Source organism: Emydura macquarii, unplaced genomic scaffold (assembly GCF_026122565.2).
Source record: "Emydura macquarii macquarii isolate MOO-44397 ecotype Brisbane River unplaced genomic scaffold, CSIRO-AGI_Emac_v2 contig_3305, whole genome shotgun sequence".
NCBI lineage: Eukaryota > Metazoa > Chordata > Testudines > Chelidae > Emydura > Emydura macquarii.
This window is the reverse complement of record NW_027133442.1, coordinates 2713724-2740077: the sequence shown is the minus strand read 5'-3', so window position 1 is coordinate 2740077 and position 26354 is coordinate 2713724. Positions and strand designations below refer to the sequence as shown.

The following is a 26354-nucleotide window of genomic DNA, read 5'->3' as shown; positions in this document are numbered from 1 at the left end:
TAACAGTATGCATTAATTATAGGAGCTCAGATACCTTGATGTCAATGATATAAACAAACAAATATTTTCACTTTTTGGTGCATCTTTAGACTCTTTTGCTGCATAACTAAAGACCTACAACACCACATAGGTCAAAGGGGTATGCCAACAGTGGGGATCTGTACAGAGAGCCTGCAGAGGCAATTTTGGGAGTATTTTGTGTGTGTGAGATAATGTGGTACAGTACATTCAGTTTTTTAATGGAGGAAAAATACCTGTAAAGATCTGACTCGAGTAAAGTCAGCTGTCGAGCAATTTCTATTGGGTGCAAAGTAAGCAAGTCAAAACTTTCCGGCTGTCCTGGCTTGCTTATATGCCACTCAATTGCAGGAGGTGAACTTTCAAAAGTAATATTGTGGCTTGGCCCAATGGCTTGTGCCTGCTTTTTTCGGTAGATTATCTTTGTGATCGATTCAACCCATTTCTTCATAGCTTTACCTGGAATAAAGATATATCATTAACATTTACTTAGCTCTCTGAATTCTGTTTCTCCAGAGAAGGCAATGTCATTTTTAAATCTCCGCTTTGCAAACATTATGCCGCAATACTCTGAGGGAAGCAAGCACTCTCCCAAATGTACAGGAGGGCAAACACTTGCACAAAACCACGCAGTGGCAAAGCTAGAAATAGTACTAGCAGCCCAGTGATCCTGGTAGTAGCATGTACATAATTCCTACACAATTAATGGGAGTTTCATGCAAGAAACTGAAGGGATAATTGGGGACCCCAGGAAAAACAGTTACTAACCTGTTCTGTAACTGCTGTTCTTTGAGATGTGTTGACCACGTCCATTCCACTTCAGGTGTGTGCATGACCAGGGTGCTAGTGTTGAACATCTTTCCCTTAGCGGTACCTGTTGGGGCAGCGTATGCACCCTCTGCTATCTCATGCTGCTGAACAAATTCCTTAAGTTCCATCTTATCGGACAGACTCCAATAAGGAGGGTGGGTTGTGGAATGGACACGTGCAACACATATTGAACAACATCAGTTACAGAACAATCTAGTAACCATTTTTTCTTCTTCGAGAAGAAGAAAAACACTGCACCCCCATGTACACCCTTATGGTGTGATTGTATATCATTCATGTTCACCGTTATAGTGTAATTGTGCATTGTTTAATGCAAAGTATGTCATATAAAATGTTTTTGGAATGCTCATGGCATACTGAACCTTACTGTTATAGTGATATGTCTGTTCCAATATCATATGTATGGCTATGAGGCTCTGCTATGTAATATTCCCAAACATGTATCTCATAGCTTGAGACAGAACTGGGCAAAACTCTCCAAGAGCAAAGAGGCAGTTCATGCCTCACTAAGGCATGCATAAAACAACCCAGCTCTTCCTGGAACAATGGATTAGTCTAAGCTTCGATAAGGGAATATTTACTGACTCAAGTGGAGGAAGCCATACAGGACATTGTCTGTCACCTGACCCTGAAAGAGGGGGGCAAAGACCCAGAGGGGAGCGAAGGAACATGTTAAAAAGCAGAGATATTTTGCAATCTCTCTCTGCAACTTCAACTACAAACAACATCAAGCAACTGAAGCATTGACCACCAGGGAGGGCCTGGTTGGAGGCAGACCAACCAGCCAGTGGTGAGAAAATCATCTAAGACTGTAAGGTTGCTGAAAGTGTTAAGTTTAGTTTAGAATGTGATTTGCCCTTTGTTTACTTTTGATCAGATCTGACCTGCTTTCCTCTGGCTTATAATCACTTAAAATCTTTCTGTACTTAATTTTTTTTTTAACCTAAAGCAGGGCATGTGGTTTGGGTGTGTGTAGAAACTTCATTTAAAATTACAAAGCTTGCAGAGCACAGCGGGCAGATTGAACTCTGTAAAACGGCAGTTCCTAGGGTTGCATCTGAGACTGGGGATATTGGCTGGGGGTCATACCATTGCATAATCCCATAAGTGGCCAGCTAGAGGCACTCACTCACTGAGTTGGGGGAACAACTTGCTTGCTGGTGGCTGTGCATGAGCTGCTCAGGAGTGGGGGTTCACACAGCAAAGCAGAGTGAGATGTGCTCCAAGAGTGGGGGATTAGGGTGACGCAGCAGTATACCAGTCCAGATTGCTGAGGGGAATGTCACTCCTGTACAGGCACTTGGGCTAGAAAAGCTCAGAAGCTGCTTGTGATCTTGCTAAATGTGCCAGCACCCTGCTTGGCAGAGTAACACGTATGTATGCAGTAGGAAATCCATAATGAAATTCTTTGAAATGAGACTGGAAGACCCTTCAAACTGTCTGCGACTGCTATAAACAGCTGCAAGGGAAAATCTAAACGGTTTAGTCCTTTCCAAGGAGAAAGCTAATGCTCTCCTGACAGTCAATGAGTAGAATCTTTCCTTGTCCTTATGAGAATCTGATGGCTCATGAAAGAAAGTTGTTAAGTATACTGGCTGATTGATATGGAAGTGTAAAGCTACTTTAGTCAGAAATTTTGGATGTGGGAAAAAGTACACTTTGTCTTTGTAGAAGACTGTATAAGGTGGGTCAGACACCAGGGCTTGCAATTTTCCTACTCTCCTTGGACAGATAACTGTCACCAAAAAGTTCACTTTCATTAAAAGATCAAGCAGGTCGCCAGCAGATTAAAGGGTGGACCCATCAGCCTTGATTACACCAGATTAAGTCCCAAAGAGGGATGGGATACTTCACTTGGGGAAATAAATACCCCAGACCCTTTAAGAACCAGAGGGACTCTGGACTGGAGAATAGAGAGCGATCTGTAATTGGAGGATGGAAAGTGGAGACAGCTGTTAGGTGAACTCTGATGGAACTGATTGGAAGATCTTGATGTTTCAATGGTAACAAATAGTCCAGAATATGCTGTATAGCAGCCCAGAGTGGAGAAACACTTTTCTGCTGAGACCACAAGAAGAACTGCTTCCACTTCAAAGGTAAACGTACATAGTAGAAGGTTTCCTAATATTCAAAAGGGTGTTTTGTACATTCCTTGGACAGACCTCCTGAAGCACTTTCCATGGAGCATCCAGGCTGCAAGATGAAGAGTCACTGGTTGGGATGAAGGAAGTGACTAGTTCTGAGAGCTCAGGTTTAGTTCTGCAGGTTATGTCAACGAAATCTAGGTTGGGAGGCTCAGCAGAGTGGAGAACCAATGTCGGCATGGTCACACCGGTGCTATGAGGGTTGTATGAGCATGATCCTGCTTGATTTTTAATAATGCTCTGGGGATGAGTGGAACTGGAGCATAAGCATACATAGTCTGTTCTTCAGGGTAACAGGAAAGCATCTGTTAGGGATCCTGGATTGTGAGCTGTTCTTGAACAAAACTGATGACATTTTCAGTTGTGATAAGTTGAAAACAGGTCTACACAGGGAACTGCCACACTTGAAAAATAACTCTTACTTTATTTGGCTAGAGACATTACTCATGGTGACTGGTGAAAGACCTGCTCAAGCAGTCTGCTTGAGTGTTCTGAGCACCCAGAAGGTACGAGGCTTTGGGGTGAATTATATCGGTAATACAAAACTCCCAAAGCTGTATTGCCTCTTAGTCCAAGAGACTTGATCTGGCCCCTCCTTCACACAGAACATTGTTGCTGTATTGTCCACAAGAACTAGTCAACTTCTTCCTTTTATGCACGGAAGGAAAGTGTGACAAGCTAAGTGGAGGGCTCTCAACACCCTCATATTTATGTGTAGAGCTAACTCTTGGCCAGACCAAAGACCTTGAGTCCATAGACTCCTCAGATGGATTCCCCAACCTAGGGAAGAACCCTCTGTAACTGAAGTCAATGTTGATTGTGGAGGAACAAAAGGAACTCACATACATATGCTGGCTGGATACACAGATATACAGATCAGAGAGTTTTAAGACCTCCTGTCACTCCTACTAGCTGTAGACAGCAATGAAGATGGTGTTTGCCACAACAACTTTGTGGACTCCAGAATAGCCTCATTTATGGGGAAAGCCACAAAGGAGCGCTCTTATGACCCCAACATGCCCACTAATCTGTGAGCTTTCCTGAACTACTTCCACTTCCTGAACTGTACTTCCAGGGAGGGAACAACCCTCTCCAACAGGTCCTGATAGATCATGTAACCATCCTGGAGAGGTGAGCACACACCAGACACTGCTACATCATCAGATGATGAAAAGGAAGAACCTAAAGATGACTGAGGTGGAGCCTCCTTTAGCTCTTCCACTGAAGGAACCAGTGGGGCAGTTTGTTCTTGTTTAGTATCCAACTTGATAATGGGTATGACCTCTCATGCCTCTTGCAGTGAACTATCCCAACCACTGCTGGGGGATCTGAAGGGAGGAGTGTGCAGAGAAGATCTGGTGATGGGAGGGAATGGCCAATGGTAGGGCATAGGGCCTCAACTTCTTCCCAACCATAGCTCCATGCCTACCGACCAATGCAGAATGTCAGCTGCATAACAAGGGTGAAAGAAGAGTAACGATTTAGATGATAAACCTGAGTTGCCTGCTCAGAGAGGAGCAGTACACTCAGTGCCGAGAAGCAATGATGAGACTCAAGAGAATTTGACAGCACTATGTGAGAAGGTGCAGAATGGAGGAGGAGCTGACTGAGGAGATATCTGAGCCATTAATGATTATCTTCAAAAAGTCATGAAAGTCTGGAGAGATTCCAGAGGACTGCAAAAGAGGCAAATATAGTGCCAATCTATGAAAAGGGGAATAAGGACAACCAGGGGAATTACAGACCAGTCAGCTTACACTTAGAAGACACAGTGACAAGTACAGTCAGCATGGATTTGTCAAGAACAAATCATGTCAAACCAACCTGATAGCTTTCTTTGACAGAGTAACAAGCATTGTGGATGGGGGAAAAGTTACAGATGTGGTATATCTTGAGTTTAATAAGGCTTTTGATATTATCTTGCATGAACTTCTCATAAACAAACAAGGGAAATACATGTTAGATGGAGGGTGGGTGCATAACTGGTTGGAAAACCATTTCTAGAGAATAGTTATCAGTGGTTCACAGTCAAGCTGGCAGGGCATATTGAGTGGGGTCCCACAGGGATCAGTTCTGGGTCCTGTTCTATTCAATATATTCATCAATGATTTAGATAATGGCATAGAGAGTACACTTAATAAGTTTGCAGACAAAACCAAGCTGGGAGAGGTTGCAAGTGCTTTGGAGGATAGGATTAAAATTCAAAATGATCTGGACAAACTGGAGAAATGGTCTGAAGTAAACAGGATGAAATTCAATAATGACAAATGCAAAGTACTCCACTTAGGAAGGAACAATCAACTGCACGCATACAAAATGGGAAATGACTCCTTAGGAAAGAGTACCGCAGAAAGGGATCTGGGGGTCATAGTGGATCAAAAGCCAAATATGAGTCAACAGTGAAACACTGTTGCAAAAAACCCAAACACCATTCTGGGATGTATTAGCAGGAGTGTTGTAAGCAAGACACAAGAAGTAATTCTTCTGCTCTACTCTATGCTGATTTGGCCTCAGTTGAAGTATTGTTTCCAGTTCAAGGTGCCACATTTCAGGGAAGATGTGGACAAATTGGAGAAAGTCCAGAGAAGAGCAACAAAAATGATGAAAGGTCTAGAAAACATGACCTATGAGAGAAGACTGAAAAAATTGGGTTTGTTTAGTCTGGAGAAGAGAAGACTGAAAGGGGACTTGATAACAGTTTTCCAGTACATAAAAGGTTACGAGGAGAAAGGAGAAAAATTGTTCTCTGTAACCTCTGAGGATAGGACAAGAAGCGATGAGCTTAAATTGCAATAAGAGTGGTTTAGGTTAGACATTAAGAAAAACTTCCTAACTGCCAGGGGAGTTAAGCACTGGAATAAATTGTTAGGGAAGTTGTGGAATCTCCATCATTGGAGATTTTTAAGAGCAGGTTAGACAAAAACTTATCAGAGATGGTCTAGATAATTCTTGGTCTTGCCATAAGTACAGGGACTGGACTAGATGACCCCGCGCGGTCCCTTCCAGTACTATGATTCTATGATCCGAAGGTTCCCATGGTACTGACATCTAAGCTCTACTGCATGTAAGTCAGAATGAGGGTGCATCGGTGTGAGACAAGAAGTCTCCTGAACAGATGATGAAGCTGGGACTGCGAGAGACAGGAGACTGTGTGTATCTTGTGCCTCTGGCACTGATGGCACCAAGAAGTTCCTTTGGTGCTGTTGCTGCATTGAAAGGGTCGGCACCACCGGCTGTGATGCTGCTCTAGCAGTGGCCAATCTCAACAGCATTCGTACCGGAGTCAGCGACCCTGCCTAATGTGCTATTTGCACCAAAGAGTGTCTCCTCACCAAGGACACTGCCCTGTTTCCCAGACTGCCTGCTGGCTGGCAGTACTGGGGACCTCAATCTCTTAGAGGGTGGATCCTTCAACTCACCCTACCAATGTTTCTTTCTTAGCACTGGAGAAGGAGATGGGTGCCGAGACTCCACAATGTCCAGAGGAGCACTCCTAAGAGAACTAAAGGCATTCTGTGCCCAACCTGGGTGGGAAAGCTCTGAAGATGGAATCAGTGCTGTCTTCATGAGGTGGTAAAGTAGTCTTGCCTTCCTGTCCCTTTTAGTTTGGGGCTTAAAGTCCCTGCAGATTTGGCACCTGTCCCAGACATTAGCCTCCCTGAGGCACTTCAGACACCTGGAGAGCAGGTCAATTACTGGCATAGACTTGCAGCATTCGGTGCAAGGCTTGAAGCCCGGAGACCGAGGATGCCCTGGTACTGGGTGTTGGCACCCGGACGAGTGGAAATCAAAATATATACCAAGAACAATACTAAATAAAAGAAATGTATCTAAACTAATAAAACTACTAGACAAGTACCACCTATATATACTAGGAAAACAAATTCCCAACAAGGGAGAAAACACTTGCAAAAGCAAGCTACCATGCTCTACTGTCATTGGTGGTAAGAAGGAACTAAGGGGAGTCAGGTGCAACTCTGCCCTTCATACCTCTGCGCAGCAGCATGAGGTAGCAAAGGGTGCATGCCCTGTCCCGACGGGTATCACTAAGGGAAAAATCTCCAACACTAGTGCACTAGGGGCACACTCACCTGAAGTGGAATGGATAGTTGCAATCACCTGAAGAATTCTTGCATCCCTGTCCTATGCGCTGAACACAAGCCCAAAGGTTTCCAAACTGGCCAGTCTACAGAATTTACTGACAGTCCACAGGGAACTAACTGGTCACATAGTGCTTGTTTTCTTCCTGTTTCCAACTGCTAAATATACATTAAATACTTTTCTAATATAATCTTTTCCTGTATGTAACTGCTGTAGCTGCCACAGGAATGTCTCATTATTACAAATGAATGGGGAAGGTTTGCTGCACAATTATGAACTGGAGGGGAGGTGGCCTATGTGATAATCTCTCAGGATGTAGTCCACACTGTGAAACAGCCTGAGAATTCCTGCTCTAGAGTGTGCTGTTTCCTTCAGTAAGCTTTTATGCAAGTTACTGCAGGGCCTTCACCCAATAAGCAGGTGACCAAAGGCTATTTTGACCTGCCTTCAAAAACTATCGATTTAGTTTACTGGCAATTTTCAATTACATTAATTAATTTTGAATATAACTAGAATCATTTTGACCATCAGAGTTAAGCAACATAGATTATATTTTTTTGAATAGGCACCATATATTGGGGAAAGAAAATAAGAGTTGATTTTTTAATAAAGGTTTCAGAGTATGCACTGGTTAACTTAAGTCATCACAAGCACTCAATGTTTCATTTTCCTTTATCCACTGACCGTAAGAAAGCATCACCACATAACACAGATGTCTAAAGCTGGACATATTTTAAAATGCTGACATCTATTGCAATCATAAATACCTCTTACAGTCCCAATGAATTCTTCCAATCGGTGCAAAAGATCTACATCTCTCTCAAAGTCATAGAAGTGGTGTTCTACCCAGTGTCGGCATACATTTAACACACTACAACATTAAAGGAAAGATTATAAACTCTTTGTGAGAAGAGACTGCCTCTCAGTCTATGTCTGACAGTGCCTAACACCATGGCTTTGTTGGGATTTCTAGGAGCTATCATAAGAATTAGACGACAGTACAGGAGAGTGAATCAATGGATCAAATGCAGCTAATATACAGTCTTCATTTCACTTTAAATATTCACAAAAGAATGCCCATAGCTAGTTCCTGCCTTCAATACATTTATATGTTAATTTCACCTGAAAGCTCTGAATAATATTGTTGATTAGAAAACAATGTTACTTATTTAGGTCAGATCTACATTAGGAGTGCTTTGCTGGTACAGCTGTAACAATATACTATCCTGGCAAAGCACCTCTAGAGTGGATGCAGCTTACACTGGCAAAACAGATTAACTGAGTATACATTATACAGTATAACCGAGTCTACATTAGTGGCTTTTGCAGGCACAGCTATGTCACTCACAAATTATACTTCACCCCCCACCTCCACCAACCCCCACTAAACATAGCTCTGCTGGCAAAAATTCGTAGTGTAGCCTTGGCCTTAGAGCAGTGGTCCCCAAACTGTGGGGCACATCCCCCAGGGGGGCATGGAGGAATGTTTAAGGGGGTGCGTGGTGGGGCTCAGGACAGCCCCGCTCTGACCTCATTCCCTCTCCACCCCCAGGCCAGCTCCACCTCTAGCCCCAGCTCCTCCCCCATCCCCAGTTCTGCCCGCAGCTCTGCTATCAGCCCAAGTTCCTTTGCTGAGCCAAGTATGCGGTAGTGGAGTGGGGTCACAGACAGATTCCATTACTGGGGTTGGGGGTGGGGAGGGCGCAACAGGAAAAGTTTGGGCATCAGTGCCTTAGAGTGTTCTCTGAATGCAGATCCACACTGCAGGAGTGTTGCTCCACGCCTGAAGCCATGGAAGCATGGATTTCAGAAAATCCAATAGGCAGCACTAGTGCCTAATTTGAATCGTAGCATTCTAGAACCTAAGTCTGTATAAAGGCTGAACCTTTTACGTGTCCTCATACTTCTTCTGTATCTCAAAGAGTCTACAGAAGGATTCCAGAGTACAGAGAAAGTGGGAGGGGTCAATGTGCATCTGCAGAGGCAATATATTCAGAAAACTCCATTTACAAGAAAATAACTTTCCTTTTTTCTTTTGGTTGTTATTATCCAATGAGCTACCTACTGTAAAGAAAGGAGCTTTGTGGTTCTGTAAATGTTTTGTAAGCTGAAACAACAAAACTGAGGATGGGTTACCAGATGGGAACTTACAGCCTCGGGTTGCTGACTGGTGGGATGCAAGTCAGGTACAAGTGCCCCCCTCATGGCTGTACTGAGGTCCATGGCTCATGAAGAACAACAAGAGACTCCTACAGTGGGTAGGAATCTGCAGAGACACTCTTAGAAAGAGAAGTTTTATTTGCATTTCTCTAATACTCACCGCAGCTGTACAGGTTGTATATATTCTTTCCTAAATCGTTTTAACTCCGCACTAAGAGGCTGGTCTCCATTCTCCATAGCTATACGATCAGCTTCTGTTGGCTCAGGCTCTGGAATTTCAAACCTAGGATGGGACACACAAAAAAGTCTAAACCTTTAAAATTTATTTAAATGATGTAAATGGAAACCAGCCATTTGTTGTGTTTACCTCTCTCAGAATGTGCACTAAAAAAAACTGTTAAGCATTTGATTCAATTAAAGATACCATTGCTGCCACAAGCATAAGCTCCTCCACCGCTAGTCAAAAAGTTTAGAGGGTTTCCATTAAATCAGGTTCGTACCAGTTAGTAAGAATAGAGCAACCACTTACTACATTGGAAATAATGTATCTTATGCCACTAAATGAAAAACATATAACGGGACCGTAGCACAGCCACAGTACGTGCCAATACAGATTGCAAAGTAACAAAACCTTTGGGGCAAGAGCCTCATTTGGTGCAACTCAGTGTAACTCCATTGACTTCAATGGAACTACATCAATTTACACCAGCTGAGGATCAACCTTTTGGATTTTAAAATCCTTGGATTTGAAAACTTTTTAAAGTGACCAGTGGTGAAAAAAAAAACCATTTAAAAAAAAATGTTAAATTTTAAAAGAAAAACCATTTTTTAAATCCTACTCACATTTAAAAAAAAAAAAAAAGACATGGAGATCCCTTCTCTTATGGACTAGTGTAGCAAGCACTCCAGGGATGATATAAAAAATTACATACCTTTCTATCAGAAGACTCAATAGTTCTTGAGGTTTGCAAAAGGATCTATATGTCGTGAGAAACGTCCGAACAAAATTTGGGTCTAGGACACAAAAAAACCCCATTGCTTTAATTTCAACAAATTCTCTAATTTTAGTACTTCACAAGGATTCAAAGTGAATGGTGTTCTTTAAACCTAAGTGTACTTGAAAACACTTGGACTATTAATTGACACCTGTTATACAGTACACTCAACACATTTCCTTGTTAGTTTAGTGACAAGTTAGAACTTTTGGGCATGACAATATGAGGCAGAATGAATAAAATCAATTTCAACTGCATTTTAAAATTACTCACAAAAAGAACTTGTTTTTCTCTCTCAATTATTAAAAGAAATACCTAGAAAAATTCTTACAACATTGCACATAGCACATTTTTATCAATACACATAATATATATGTCATTTTATGAGTGAGTCATCTAGTCCAGTACCCTCTCTCTGACAATGTACAGTGCCAGGTATTTAAAAAGAAAAATAAAAAGAGGAAAGAAACCCTATAGTGGGCAATTAGGGAATAATTTTTTCATAGGGATGTTTCTTCCTAAGTCCATCACTGGTGTGAGCACTGTTGGAATAGTGTGTCCACTTCTGCTGTCCACACTTCAAGAAAGATGTTGAAAAATTAGAGAGTTCAGAGAAGAGTCATGCAAATGATTAAAGGATTGGAGAACATGCTATATACTGACACACTCAAGGAGCTCAATCTATTTAGTTTACCAAAGAGTAGGTGGGGGTGACCAATCACAGGCTGAAAGTATCTACACTGGGAATAGAAAGTTGATAAGAGGGCTCTTCAGTCTAGCAGACAAAGGTATAACAAGATCCAATGGCTGGAAGTTGAAGCCAGACTAGAAATATGGCACAACTTTTTAGCAAATGAAAGCAATTAACCACTGGAGCAACTTACCAAGGTCCGTGGTGGTTTCTCCATTACAGGAAATTTTTAAGCATCAAGACAATGTTTTTAAAAAAGATCTGCTCTAGTTCAAGCGCAGCTATTAAACGTGAAGCGGAAATTAATTCAGGGAAGTCCTATTGCCTGTGTCATGCAGAAGGTCAAACTAGATGATCCCAATGGTCCCTTCTGGCCTTAAAATCTATGAATCTGTTAAATTGGTAGGCTTATGTCCTCAAGCACGAGGGTCTTAGTCTTACAATTTTGTATTAGCTAATGTAACTGTGAATGTTTTCATTATCCAGTCTTTTTTCATTTTTTTTAATCCTTACAGAGCTCTTCTTTCCAGATCTGGAAAGAGTGTCACATCTAAATATAAGGTGGAATAGATAAGGAGTCAACACATGTTGCAAGAGGCCATGTGAGGTGAAGTGGACAGTTAACACTTCTACCATTCTAGGACAAAGCAGGAATAGTGCATTACAGATTGTTGTTGTAATGAGACATAAAATACTGTTGTTATTAACTCTATGATTTTTGGTCTTTAGCAGAGTGATGGATTAAAGTTCCTAGGATCATCTTTTGAAGGTGTTATGCATGTTCCCTTTGAAGAGGAAGACAGAGATCTGATATGGAGTATTCACCCATAGGTGATATGGAGGTTTTGTCTTTTTCCTGTGTTCATTCAACTCCCTCATAGAATTCCACCACAACTTCAGCAACCACCACCCATTCATCAAACTCTCTCTAGAACACTCCCATGCCACTAACCCTGCTTTGTCCTAGACTGGTTGAATGGAGTACCTTTTCCAGACCTGAAGAAGAGATCTGTGTAAGCTCCAAAGCTTGACTCTTTCACCCACTAAAGTTGGTCCAATTAAAGATATTACTTCACCCACCTTATCTCCTTAATAAGATAGTCATGCAAAATAACAAAAAAAGTGGATTCCCCTTTACTCAGAGTGGGATGAGAATGTCATTTTTACAGAGTTGAACTGCACTTTTAAGCACAGAAGCAAAACATTTCAAACTTGAGTGTCAAAAGCTAGACGTCTACATTCATAACTATGAGCACCTGAATTTTTAGATGCCAAACAATGGTATCTGTAGGCAGTAGGCACTTGTGAAAATCAGGCACCCTACTTAGAAGCCTGACTTTTGGCTCCTAACTCAGAAACAATGAACAAAACTATTCAACTATTCACCTATAGGTAGTAATGTTTCCATAGAATGATTTTCATTATACATTATTAAAACACACAATGAGTGCCCTTAATATGTTTTGTTTAAACCAAAGAGTAGAATGCCTCCACAATAACTTAAAAATTTCCTGGCTATTGTACCTCTGAGTCATAGCTATTGTTATTTACAGTAGAATTTGAGATTGGTGTTTAGATCAACAGCTGCTTAGCTCCATTTGAGGTTAATGCAGCACATCAAATCTAACGTTTATTTTCTTTCAGTTTCTGATTACAGGTGTTATCTTACTAACAAAATTAGTGACTTAAAATACTGTATATTATATAACTAACCAATTTGTAGGTAAAAAAATACAGACAACCCCACTTAGTCAGGATGTCCGCTCATGTGATAATTCTCCCTTCAATACAGCCAATTTAAAAGCTAAAAAAGAACAATAACTTATTCTACAAGGATTTATAAATAATCATCCTTGAATTCCTTAAGAAAGGAAACGGACACTATGCTGACGCACAAACTCTCTTAACATATCAAAGCTTTAAAAATAGAACAGCACTGCCCTATAGATTAAAAAATTGCCAGGACTTTCAAAACTAGGAGCCCCTAACCTTAACGCTCTTACACAAACATCAGGAAAAAGGTGGGTGGAGGGGGGAGAAGACAGACAGACAGACAGACACACACACACTCTTATGCAAATGCTCTGTGGAAAGGGGCTTTTGTAGGGGAAATTTCTCTCAAGCAGAGATCTATATAACAGTCCCATTACAGGGAGGATGCAATGGTTTTCCACACCCATGGAAAAGGCTGTGGGGCCTACCTTCAAATCTGGTAAAAGCCTGTGTTATTACACTTGCTCTGGCCACTGGGGGATGCCTGATTCCACTGGAGCTACTCTACCAGAGATTAACCCTGGTGTCAGTGGAAACATTTTTTGGAGATAAATTAATATAGCCTGGGGAACAGGCAGGTCCACCCCAATAAATGAAATCTGGCATAATCATTCATTATGGACCTCTGTTTACAAAAAACCTGAGATCTGATATTTGATTTTGCCTCAGATCATACTCATCTTGAGTTTGCAACTAATTTAGCTACACTCTGCTGTTACTTACAATATACCGGCAAAGGGTGTGCATGTATGTCACCTTATAGTGGCAGGCCTACCTATACAATAAAAGCCTGCTGTATAGGGTGTAAGGCCTTTGGGGCAGGGACCAAACTTTTGTTCTGTGTTTGTACAGCGCCTCGCGCAATGGGATTCTGGTCCATGCTTAGGGCTCCTAGGCACTACAAATAATAATACTGACAGCTAAAGTAGTTATGCCTGTAAGCTGAAGTAGTAAGTGCTTTTTTGTGCAGAAAAACATTGCATGCAAATGCACTATTTGAGGAAAAGTGTGATCGTGCAATAAGAGACTACCGTAATGCATATACACAAAGGGGCAGAGTTAGGGTTGCACACACAATTTTAAATGTTCTCAACAGAATTTTATGCATGTTGGGAAAACAAATTCCACAATCTGGAATTATTTGGCTAGATGCCATCAGAACGCCCTTTCTTAGGCACTTCAGTAGGTCTTGTAAAGTGAGCACATGAAGCAATACCCTCAGGTCACGCACAGTATGTAAGGACAATAGGAGCAGAGATACTATGGAGGGTTGCTTCACTCACTCTGCATCTCTGAAAATGCAGCAAATCACTGCACTCTTTACAAAGTATGTACATTCACTGCAAAGCTAAGTTAGTCACATGTGTAGGCGCTATATATGGTCTAGTTTGGTCAGAATTGGTCTAGTTTGCTATGTCACAGTGCTTCCTGGTTAAGGCATTGAACCTCTGTGTTCCTTTGTTCATCTGAAAAACATGGCTAATAATGCTTAGCATACACAGTGTTTCTCTCATTCTTGAGGGGTAGCCATGTTAGTCTGTATACAGCAAAAACAACGAGAGTTCTGTGGCACTTTAAAGACTAACAAATTTAATTTTTGTAGGTATAAGCTTTCGTGAGACTCAGCTCACTTCGTCAGATGTTCATTTTACCTCTGCATCTGACGAAGTGAGCTGAATCTCACGGAAGCTTATGCCTACAAAAATTAAATTTGTCAGTCTTTTAAGTGCCACAGAACTCTCATTTTTTCTCTCATTCTTGGATTTCAAAGCCCTTTGCAAAGGTGGGAGTACATGAATAATCCTGTATTAAAGGTGAGTGACAAGCACAGAGGGTTTACTAATTCACCCAGTTTCACACAGCATGTGTCAAATCCAGTGACTGAACTCAGGTCTTTAAGGTTGCAACTCAATGCCAATCACAGTACCCCACAGGGCAACCTAGGAAAATTAGTCAATTTCTCTGTCCCAATTTTCCAAACTCTCAAATGGGACTAAAGTTCCTAGCTCTGCCATAGTATTGTGTGACTCTGAGCAAACCAAATAACCTCTCTGTGCCTCAGTTATGCCACTTCTAAGCTTTGTTAAATAGGAGTTGTAAAGTTCGGAATTATTAAGTGTGTTTGGTGGAAGAAGTGGACCTAAAGGTCAGGACCCTTCTTGGCTACCACCTTGTGCTTAGCACTATATGTAGGCTAAGGGAGCATTTTGGTGGGGAATACATTAGAAGGAAGATCTCTTTTAGGAGATTCTGTATTCCTAAAAATAATTTAGAAATTGTTCCTTTTTGGGCAAATAGAACTCAGGAGAGAAGCTCATGGCTCACTGAACAAAAGCATACAAACAGGGCACCCAACACTTGGAATATTGCCAAATTTATTAATAACTTGTATCAAATTGTTGTGTATATGCAAAGGGTGAGTCTCAAAGGCTTATAACTCAGCCAAATCAAAGCAAGTGTTCATAAGCACACTCAAAAAGGTACTTCTCCTTTGAGGCTGTTGGTCTGCTAAATAATACCCTCATTTCACCACTTATTTTAGTACTCAAACTATTCAAAACAATGTCACAAAAACACTTAAATGTTTTGGCTTTTGCTCTCAAATACTGCTGAAATGCCTTTGCTCTAACTTCCAAAAAATTTCACAAGACGGAGACCAAACAAATAAAATTTCAGCCCCCAAGGCTAAAAAGTTTGAAAAGTTATGAGCAAATGAGAACGGAGGCTTAAAATAGCTCTGCTGCAACTGCATCTGGAATACTGTGTTTATTTCTTCATACTACATTTTAGAAAGATATTAGTAACTGCAAGGGTATTCAGAGAAGAGTAATAAAAGTGATTGGGGGTATGGAGAGATCCATTTACAATAGACATTAACAAATGAAATATACATAATTTGGTTAAGAGATAGCAAATGGGGGAAGGGGTATAACTGAAAGCCACCTACTAATATTCAACTGATATAAATATCAAGGGTCTAATCTTGAAATGAGCAGTGTATCAGATCCCTGAAGGACTGGGCACCCAGGATGGAGAGCAATTTACAACAGTTGTAATGGAATGAAATTGAGAAAGGAAAAAATTACAGCTGACTATGAGGAAAAACACTCACAGTGAGATGTAGTATGGTATGAAATAGTATCCTTAGGGAAGTGTTGGAAGCCCAATTACTTGGGATTTTCAAATTAGACTGGCAAAAGTACTGGAAAATGTAGTCTAAAGAAAAATTCCACGTTGACAGGGGTTGGACTGGACGACCTAATAATGGGGCGCCCAACCTCCGACCCACCAGAACATTTTTTAAGGCACATGGCCTGCTTCAACACAATATACTAATGGCCAGTTCATTAGCATTTTGTCATCATGTTTACATCTTTTAGTTTACACAAATGTATAAATAGATAATACTGTACAGAGACACAAACTAACTAATAAATATGAAACAAGGTGAACTTAAAATATAAATCAGTACAGGTGACTTAAAATCTGATTAAAATATATAGAAGCTGTTTGGCCCACACAATTATGCTGAGGTTTCTGAGGCCCTCATATATAATAAGTTTGGGCACCAATAACCTAATAGATCTTCTCCAACTGTGCCACAGAATCCAACCCCTACCTCTTGATACAGCTTCGATACTGAATTCTAGCCTAAACCTATGCAAGTCAAAGAACTGCCTTAGCCTATCCCTAGTGAAAGCTAACGTCTCCAAATGTGTTGGAAAATTCTACTACTGTCACCTGTTTTTCCAACAGGATCTAAAGCCAGTCTTGTGATTATAAAAATCTACAATACAGAAAAAATCATCAGAAAACAGAACAGAAAATTCCACAAATATCCCACCCTCTTGTCTTCAAGAAACCATTTTCTTCAAAGTAAATAATTACATATTTTAAGAATCCAAAGAATTATTCAATAACATAACGTGATAAAAATTGAAAGTTATAATTTTCTGACATAGGAGGGGGGAGCATCTTGATTTTTTGTCTAAATTGGTAAATTACTCAAGTATAGTAAAAAAAATTTGGAGTGTTAAGCATTCAGTTATACTAAATCAGACTGATTTTACATTAAAAATACAGCATTGAATTATTGTACTGCATACTGTTTTTTTGACTAATAAACATAAGACTTTGTATATTAAAAAAATGAACAAAATTTTAATCCTGTCTTGTGAAGAGGCACGTTCTTTAGGAAAATTACATATTTAAAGCTTTAAAGTAGTAAAGAGGAGAACATGCTTAACATTTCTGCAAACACACCACATAACATATTAAGAAGCAAGGTAACTAGGGATGACTGTTATTATGTATCTCCACCAAGCACAGACATTTGTATTAAAAAGCCCTAAAGTCAAGTATAGTGGCTCTGTCCCTTTAATAATCTGATTAAGCCTTTACCTTAAATTTAACCAAATTTCAGTGTAAGAAATATGCAATAGATTGCGCCTCTGTAACTACTAAATTGATATTATATCTTGCCTTTTGGCTGTATGTTCATTACACTAGCTGCCTGTGTGGGCACAGATTGAATTCAAGGTTGCTGTTTTAAAATAGAGAACTGGGCCCACAAACTCTTTCTGAACCTGTGGCCCTTCATATACCATCACAGCTTATGAGGTCCAAGCAGATGGCAACTCTTGAAGACTGGAACATACAGGAAGAAGTATTGTGTACGGCCCTGGTCCTGTGAGCACCCAAGCATGTGAATAACTTTATGCATATACATAGTGCCAGTGAGTTCAATGGACCGGGGTTTATATGTTTACGTCTGCAGTAATGGGGCTACAGAAAAATCTCCTCTCTGGGATACAGACCCCTAACTCAAAAACAATTTTATTTCAGAATGCCTTTTGCACTGTAAAGCATGTTAACTAGTTGAGGTTTTACACAAATTGTTTTATGCTTTTTTTTTTTTTTTTTTTTTTTTAAATACACACACACACACACAGCCTTTTAATCTATTTTTACTGTACCAATGTTTAGTGTGCTTTTTAGATCAGTATTAGGCCACAGTGAACACCTGATGACAGAACAGCTGTGGTTCTGCTGAACAAGAAGAAAAAGCTGGATTTGAGTGGGCTGAGTGTGTATGGTCCTGTTCCATAACAGCGCTACAGAGAAAAGTTAAGAGATCTTATATTCTTAACGAAGCTACTGCATCAAGACTCTGCACATACAGACCAGAGCTTTGGAAAATCCCAAAATATGACAGCATCTTGCTTCACATTGTGTATTAATAAATTTTGGTGCAAAGAAATTAGGAATTTAGTAAAATAATCAACTGCTTCAAATATTTTAAAATAGCTTAAAGGCTGCCTCACCTGCATACATGTGGTAGGTCAGTCTCTCAATGAGTTTGACAACAGTTCCGGCCTTGATGATAGGGATTCCAGATTTGGGCTGCATGTTTTCTTCAAATACAATATTCTCTTCAGAGTCTGGTTCTGCAAACCTATAAAGCTCAGGACTTGGAAATCTCATCTGCTCCTCCTTCTCTTCCTGCAGCATTGTTACATCTAACATTCTTTCCAGAGTGCTTCTGTACTGTAAAGATATCAATGCTGCCATCCAGTTGTTTTTCTCTTCAGCTGATTTAGCAGCAAAAATAACACTGTTCTCATCTTTTAAAATGATTTCAAAGGCATGTTTATACTCATTAGTGTCGTCTTTATCATTGATTTGTACCTTTCGCATAAAAAATTTTTCTTTCAGACGATACTCTGCATTGCTAGCACCAGGAAGTCTTGGCTGGCCATGATTCGACTTACAGCAAATCATTAGTCCATCAAAAAGGAATATATGTCTCTCATGTTTTGCGCCTACACGTGTGAGAGTTCCTTCCATTATAAACTCATTGCAGCACTGTCCAATGTCCTTACCCTCCCAACCATCAATGTTTTTCTGAATCTCATTCATTTTCTTGATTGCTAGTTGTTTCCCCTTCATTTGCTGACTATAGAACCGACATGCAGATTCACTTCAGTGACCGAGAATAATCATAAAAAAGGAAATACATTAGTACAGAAAGGATAAAATAATCAATTTTTTCCAAATGATAAGGTAACTGCACCCTCAAAGAAACACATGCTAACAAGAGAATCATTTTAATGTAAACATTATTTTAATGAAACTATCGGTATGGAGAAAGTGCTTGCTAATTCCTAAGTGCCTCGTTTGGATAGAAGCATTCTATGTGTTACCAACTATGCAATGTAAAATGTTTTTAAATGAAGTGCCTAATCAGCAAAAGGCAAGTTGTTATAGCACATTTTTACACGCTCTAACGTGTGTTCTCAATTTATTTCCATAATTAAGAATGCACTTAATTCTACCTTCCTCAATTAGCAGCTAAGCAGTTTGAGGCATTTATGTTTAAGCCTAAAGATTTCATTTTAGAGTACAAAATTTGATTACTTATCAGGAAAATATTAAAAATAGTCCTAAATTAATGTACTGTACAGAATTTTTATAAACTGGCTACTGCCTGCATATTGTCATTTACTTTAATCATAACCAAATATATCTGAATGTAGTATATAACATTGCAATTAATTACTGGTTCACACTTGAGCTTGATTTTCAACTGGGTATGTACACAAAAATCTGTTCAGATCATTTAAATGGTTCCATGATACAAGAATATCTACTTTCAACCATAAGAAAATGCACATTATCGATTATAATTTTACAAATCCATCTGGAAAAAAGTCTACAAATACAACTTATCTTTCCTTCTGCTTACCACTGGATTCTCAGGATGTCTTGACCAGTTGTGTGCAAGGACGCATATAAATACGAAAGGTTTTAAAACAATAACAAATTATCTTAGCTTTGATGTCACTTCCTCTTAAAAAGCAGGCTTGTCACAAACTATTTTGTTCATTGTTTACTGAAAGAGGAAACTGGGAACCCTAGATTTATAGCAGAGCATTGAGAGCTGAAAGCAGAAAAAATGGAAACATGTTTACCTAAGTCTTCTCTTTGCAAGACTTTTGGAGCATATCCTTTCTATACTGCTCTGAAGGTTAAGCAGGGCTGTTATCGCTTGCTTCAAACATTCTTTATCCTCTTCATCCTCACTCTTTTCTTCCAGTTGCTGTGAATATTGAAAGCTAAATATTAAAAATGTTAAAGAATGATGGTATATGCATGTGTGAAAGCTTCATAAATAATCTGTTTAACACAGTGGTTTGCATGTTTTTCTTATTACTTAAATCACAGAATAATCTACATTCATTAGATGCATTACCAACAGCAAGGGAAATGATCCCCTTTAAGAGAGGAGTTCCCTGTCTATTTGAGGACTTAGCTAGACTAGGGAAGAAGCTACCATTATACCTCAGGTCTGTCCAGTCTCCCTCATACCACCAGCAGCATGGGAGGAGACTGTCCCCTTTAAGAGAGAAGCCTCCCACACAGGAAGGATTCACTGGGCAGGGACATAACTTGGCATGTGTTTATTCCTAAATTAATTTTGTTAGGTTTACAGTCCATATGAGAGGGACTGGTTGGGTGTTTTATGTTCTTGTGGATCAGAGACGTGTCTTTCTGAGGGATGTGAATATAGACTGATAGACTTTAAGGTCAGAAGGACCAATATGATCATCTAGTCTGACCTCCTGCACAACGCAGGCCACAGAGCCTCATCCACTCACTCCTGTAATAAACCCCTAACCTATGACTGAGTTATTGAAGTTTTCAAATCATGGTTTAAAGACTTCAAACTACAGAGAATCCACTGGCCAGTGACTTGTACCCAATGCTACAGAGGAAGGCGAAAAACCCTAGGGCCTCTGCCAATCTGCGCTGAGGGAAAATTCCTTCCCGACCCCCAAATATGGCGATCACCTAAACCCTGAGCATGTGGGCAAGACTCACCAGTCAGACAACCAAGAATTCTCTGTAGTAACTCAGAACCCACCCCATCAAATGTCCCATCACAGGCCACTGGGCATATTTACCACTAATAGTCAAAGATCTGTTAATTGCCTAATTAGGCTGTTCCATCATACCATCCCCTCCAGAAATTTATCAAGCTCAGTTTTGAAGCCAGCTAGGTTTTTTGCCCCCACTGCTCCCCTTGGAAGGCTATTCCAAAACTTCACTCCTCTGGTGGTTAGAAACCTATGTCTAATTTCAAGTCTAAATTTCCTGATGGCCAGATTATATCCATTTGTTCTCGTGTCTACATTGGCACTGAATTTAAATAATTCCTCTCCCTCCCTGGTATTTATCCCTCTGATGTATTTATAGAGAGCAATCATATCTCCTCTCAACCTTCTTTTGGTTAGGCTAAAGAAGCCAAGCTCTTTCAGTCTCCTCTCATAAGGCAGGTTTTCCATTTCGTGGATCATCCTAGTAGCCCTTCTTTGCACCTGTTCCAGTTTGAATTAATCTTTCTCAAACATGGGGGACCAGAACTGCACACAATAATTCTGATGAGGTCTCACCAGCACCTTATATAATGACACTAACATCTCCCTATCTCTACTGGAAACACCTCATCTGATGCATCATAGGACCCCATTAGCTTTCTTCATGGCCATATCACACTGGCGGCTCATAGTCATCCTGTGACCAACCAATATGCTCAAGTCCTTCTCCTCCTGTCACTTCCAACTGATACATCCCCAGTTTATAGCAAAAATTCTTATTAGTCCATAAATACATAACCTTGCACTTTCCACTATTAAATTTCATCCTATTTCTATTACTCCAGTTTACAAGGTCATCCAGATCTTCTTGTATGATATCCCGATTCTTCTCTGTATTGACAATACCTCCCAACTTTGTGTCATCTGCAAACTTTATTAGCACATTCCCATTTTTTGTGCCAAGGTCAGTAATAAAAAGGTTAAATAAGATCAGTCCCAAAACAGGATTCCTGAGGAACTCCATTAGTAACCTCCATCCAGCCTGACAGTTTACCTTTCAGTATGACCCATTGTAGTCTCCCCTTTAACCAGTTCCTGATCCACCTTTCAATTTTCATATTAATCCTCATCTTTTCCAATTTAACTAATAATTTCCCCTGTGGAACCGTATCAAATGCCTTACTGAAATCTAGGTAAATTAGATCCACTGCATTCCTTTTGTCTAAAAAATCTGCTATCTTCTCCAAAAAGGAGATCAGCTTGGTCTGACATGATCTACCTTTTGTAAAGCCGTGTTATATTTTGCCCCAATTACCATTAACCTTGATGTCCTTAATTACTTTCTCTTTCAAAAATTTTTCCGAGACCTTGCATACTATTGAGGTCAAACTAACAGGCCTGTAGTTACCTGAGTTACTTTTTTTCCCCTTTCTTGAAAATAGCAACTATGTTATCAATTCCCCAGTCATACAGTACAACCCCTGAGTTTACAGATTCATTAAAAATCCTTGCTAATGGGCTTGCAATTTCATGTGCTAGTTCCTTTAATATTCTTGAATGGAGATTATCCGGCCCACAGATTTAGTCTCATTAAGCTGTTACAGTTTGGGTTCTACCTCAGATGTGGTGATTTCTACTTCCATATCTTCATTCCCATTAGCCACCCTACCATTATCCCCAAGCTCTTCATTAGTCTCATTAAAAATGGAGGCAAAGTATTTGTTTAGATAGTGGGCCATGCCTAGAATATCCTTAATCTTCATCCCATCCTCAGTGCTTAGCGGTCCCACTTCTTCTTTCTTTGTTTCTTCCTATTTATATGGCTATAGAAGCTTTTGCTATTGGCTTTAATTCCCTTTGCAAGGTTCAACTCTACTTGGCTTCTGGCATTTCTCACTTTATCCCTACATGTTCTGACCTCCTTTCTGATCCCTCCCATCTTCCATTCCTTGTAGGATTTCTGCTCTCTCTTAATCATCTGTCTGAGATTCCTACACTGTAGTTATGTTTATGAATACATCTGTCAGATTCCTAGACTGTGGTTAGGTTTATGAATACATCAGTCAGTTGTCAATAAGTAGAATTAATTAATTAACCGGTTTGATAAGAGATGAAGCTCTTGCATATCACCAAGTACTGGCTCAACAAAATTGCAGGGTTTATTTGGCACCTTTGGTGTCAAGCAGGTACCAGTGCCACATGAACCCAAGGGTTAATCAGTGTGGAGGTGGTGTGACTGTGGTTTGCAACCCACTTGAAATGCAAGAGGTGTCCTACTCCCCAACTGGATCAAATATAGCATCCAACTTTGTAGGAGAGTCGTGGGTGCAATTACTTCTCTCCATGACCTGTTCAAGTTCATTATTTTATGCTGTACACACCAATGCTGACAGCAACAACTTCAACATTCCTGTGGATGGCCAGTTTTCTGAATCAACTTAGTTTTCCTGGTCACCAGGAGGCCAATGAGACTATCCCTGGTGGTTGCTGGTTCAACTCACGTGGCTGGCCATAATCTTGCTCTAGCGTTTGGACTCAGATTGCAGGTGGGAAATGTAGAAACTAAACCTCTGTCATGGAGCAACCACAACATCCATTGATCTGAGGCTGGGGCACACAACTTATCACAATGAAGGATCTGTTTAGATGGTGTATTATCATACTAACAGAACCTGCATGTTTCCGGAGGGCTCTGAGGAAGAATACTGATCCCCTGACAGAACACTCAATGGTTAGTGGGATATTAGCATGCTTATCCTCTACTACGGAAGAGGTGGCCCCCTAGCAACTTCTTCATCTGGCTTTGATCTTGCAGGTTGATTAGTTTACAGATGACCTGTGACAACTCCAATGTGATGGATTACAGCTCGAGCACTGTTGGTAGAAGTCTTGGGATGAACCTGAATGATTGTGGCATAAAGATTTTTAAACTCTTATATGGTAGCTTTGCAGGAGACTAAAGGGAGGTTTTTTGCTTCCACCATAGTACCCCCTGACTGTCTCTTTTCTGTTTGCAACCTGGGAGTCCGGTTACATTCCCTATTATGTCTGGATGATCATATTTCAGCAACTGCCAAATTTACCACATCTATCTCAGAAGTTGCAGCCTTTTCTTTCCAATGAAGAAAGCTGGAGGCAGCTTTTGAGCATATAGAAAAATACAGACTGCCTTACTTTGATCCTGACCTTTAAGCAAATGAGATACAAGTAATTCCATTACATACTGATGAGATATACGTAATGTTATCTGTGACTTTGATTCAGCATAATGCTATTTTATTACACAGGTTGAAAGCCACGGAAAATAAAACCAGGTTCTTGAACCTGTGCATTTTGGTGTAAAAGTAGCAGCAGTGACAAATAAAATACGTAGTTCTTCAAGTCGTTTTGGTAATGAAATACTTGTACACAAACCTATATGAATGTACACAATGCTTTTTAGCTCTCCTTCCTATAGCTCCTATGCCAAAAGAAAAAGGCTTCTGCCTTCATTCCCCCCCCCCCCCCCCAAATCATTCCAAAAACCAAAAAGAATCAACAAACAACAAAAAACCAAACAGGTAGTGCAGGGAAAATTGATCAGAGGGAGGGTATAGGAGAATTTTGTCAAATTTAAAACCTACATCCTTGGAACATATGCGGTCATGAGAAAAACAGGATGACAATATATGCATACCACAAAAAATTCAAACTTCCATTAAAAGTCCCATTGATTTAGTGTAGATGTATAGTGCCACCTAATGAGTAAATACAATAACTGCAAAGTATAGATGTTTAAAGTCTTTTATAAAGGAGCAGAGCAGAGTGTAGGGGGAAGGTCTAGCTAAGCATGACTGGGATACTGAGGGTATCAGTCTGTTTGTAAACTACCTATATTTTTTGCCAGGTCCAAGAGTTCATACACTCTCCTCACAAGCTGTCAAAGTCATGGAGCACCTCTATCAACCAGTCAAACATGCTATGGTCTGAGATAATAACCAGTTGGCAAGAACTCATACGCTATAATTAGTTTCCATACAATAAGTTCAGTTGCATACACATCTAAAACTCTCAGTTACTGTAAGGCGCAGCTCATCCACAAGATGTAGTACAAGAACCCATACCCAGGGTATTCACAGGTGCCCTCCCCAGAGACCCTGACCAAAGCTCAACAATTAAGATATGTAAGAGAAAATATTTATACAGCCATTCCAGCAATTGGAGACTGTTAGTAATTAATTTCTTCCACGTTCTAAAATAAGTACTGCAAAGCAGAACAGACCTGAAGGCAAATAGGTATAGCTCATCTACTGTCCTCATGAATGTCAGCATGAGACCTTTGGGGGTATTAAATCAATCCTAAATGGGAATAGCAATAAGAAAAGATTATCCATCTTCAAAGAAAGTTTGGATGTTTATATGAAGAGCAAGAGTATAGAGAATAATAGCTGATGCTAAACAAAATTGTGAAGAAAAATCTCATGCTTTCACACTTTAAATCACCCTCTAACTAGTACGGATTAGAATCAGACCTTCATGGGAGGCAGGTTATTCTAAATCTGCCTTTTGTCAGGTTTCTTATTCCTCCCTTTGAAGCATCAAGTAATAGCCACTGTCGGAGACAGCATCATGGGTCTGATCCAGGAAGGACCACAGGAAATGCCATTGTAAAGGAGGCTTATTCAACTACAAGGGTTAGTTCAGTCAACCAACACCAAAAAGTTATAGGTGGCTAATACCCCAGAAATTCAGGTAAAAAAATATTCAGCCTGGATTATGACCCAATACAGGCACAACAGGAAAATCTGACACAAGATCATCAGGTATAATTCATACAAATACTAAGCAACTCATGAAGTATAGAAGGAAAGAATGAAGTATGAGAACCATTTATTAAAAGGTTATTTGGGAGTGTCTATTTGAAATGGCCATACTCATCATGCAACATATTTTACATAATAAAACACCAGGAGACAGTGAGAATGTAAGAGGTTCAGAAAAAAAAGCTTTCCTCTATGCTCTTATATGCTATGGACTTTCTGTTAAACACAGACTCACATCCAGTGCCCCATTAGAGGAAAACCTTACATCCCATTCACCAACCCAGGGAGCAGTTCATACAGAGATCCCACCATCAATCAACTTAGCCTATGTAAAGTTGTTTTATGTTACTGGTGGGAAACAGACACCAAAAATCTCTTGTGGCACACTAGCATTGACAGTGCTTCCTGTCACAGGAAACATCTTCCTGTGCTTCTCCTGGCTCGATGGTTCTAACATGGCACATAATTAGCAGGATACACGATTCGTCACTTGTGGCAAATGAGTCCACTGCATGTACCACGGGCTCCTTGCAGCCCTTCATTCCCGCATAAGCTCTCTGTGCTCCTTCCCACTTTATTTCAGGGACTCCCTGCAACTCCTCCCAATCTCTCCAAAGCTACCGTTGCTGTGCACCTCTTTCCCCCTCCTCCTGCAGGAAGGCTCCTCCTTTCTCCTCCCCTACACCAGGTGTGTGTGCAGCCCTATTCCCATTCCCTCTCCCCCCCATGCCCTTTGTGGCAAAGGCTGTCTCTCCACTTCTTCCATTCCAGGTTCTCCCAATCACCCCCCAAGCAGGGGTTTTATGTGGCCCACATCCCACCATGGCAGGGGCTGTGTGCAGCCCCATTCTCCTTTCACCCCACTACCCTCATACCAAGGTCCCCCCACTCCACACCCTTCCAAGGGCTTTGGCTGCCCCCATTTCCACCTCCCCCACGGCTAGGGATTCTGTGTGACCCCT

At 40.4% G+C, this 26354-nt stretch overlaps 1 protein-coding gene across 4 annotated transcripts in view; it reads right to left on the bottom strand.

The window, feature by feature from the left end:
• Window positions 1–26354, bottom strand: part of SOS1 (SOS Ras/Rac guanine nucleotide exchange factor 1) — a 92902-nt gene that overhangs the window by 20962 nt on the left and 45586 nt on the right. For all 4 annotated transcript variants that reach the window (XM_067532939.1, XM_067532942.1, XM_067532940.1 and 1 more), the window contains exons 9-14: window positions 19685–19812; window positions 18038–18693; window positions 10187–10268; window positions 9415–9537; window positions 7862–7965; window positions 255–477 (exon numbers count right to left, since the gene is read on the bottom strand). In XM_067532939.1, coding sequence (XP_067389040.1) covers window positions 255–477; window positions 7862–7965; window positions 9415–9537; window positions 10187–10268; window positions 18038–18693; window positions 19685–19812 — 1316 coding nt within the window. The remainder of the gene's footprint in view (window positions 1–254; window positions 478–7861; window positions 7966–9414; window positions 9538–10186; window positions 10269–18037; window positions 18694–19684; window positions 19813–26354) is intronic.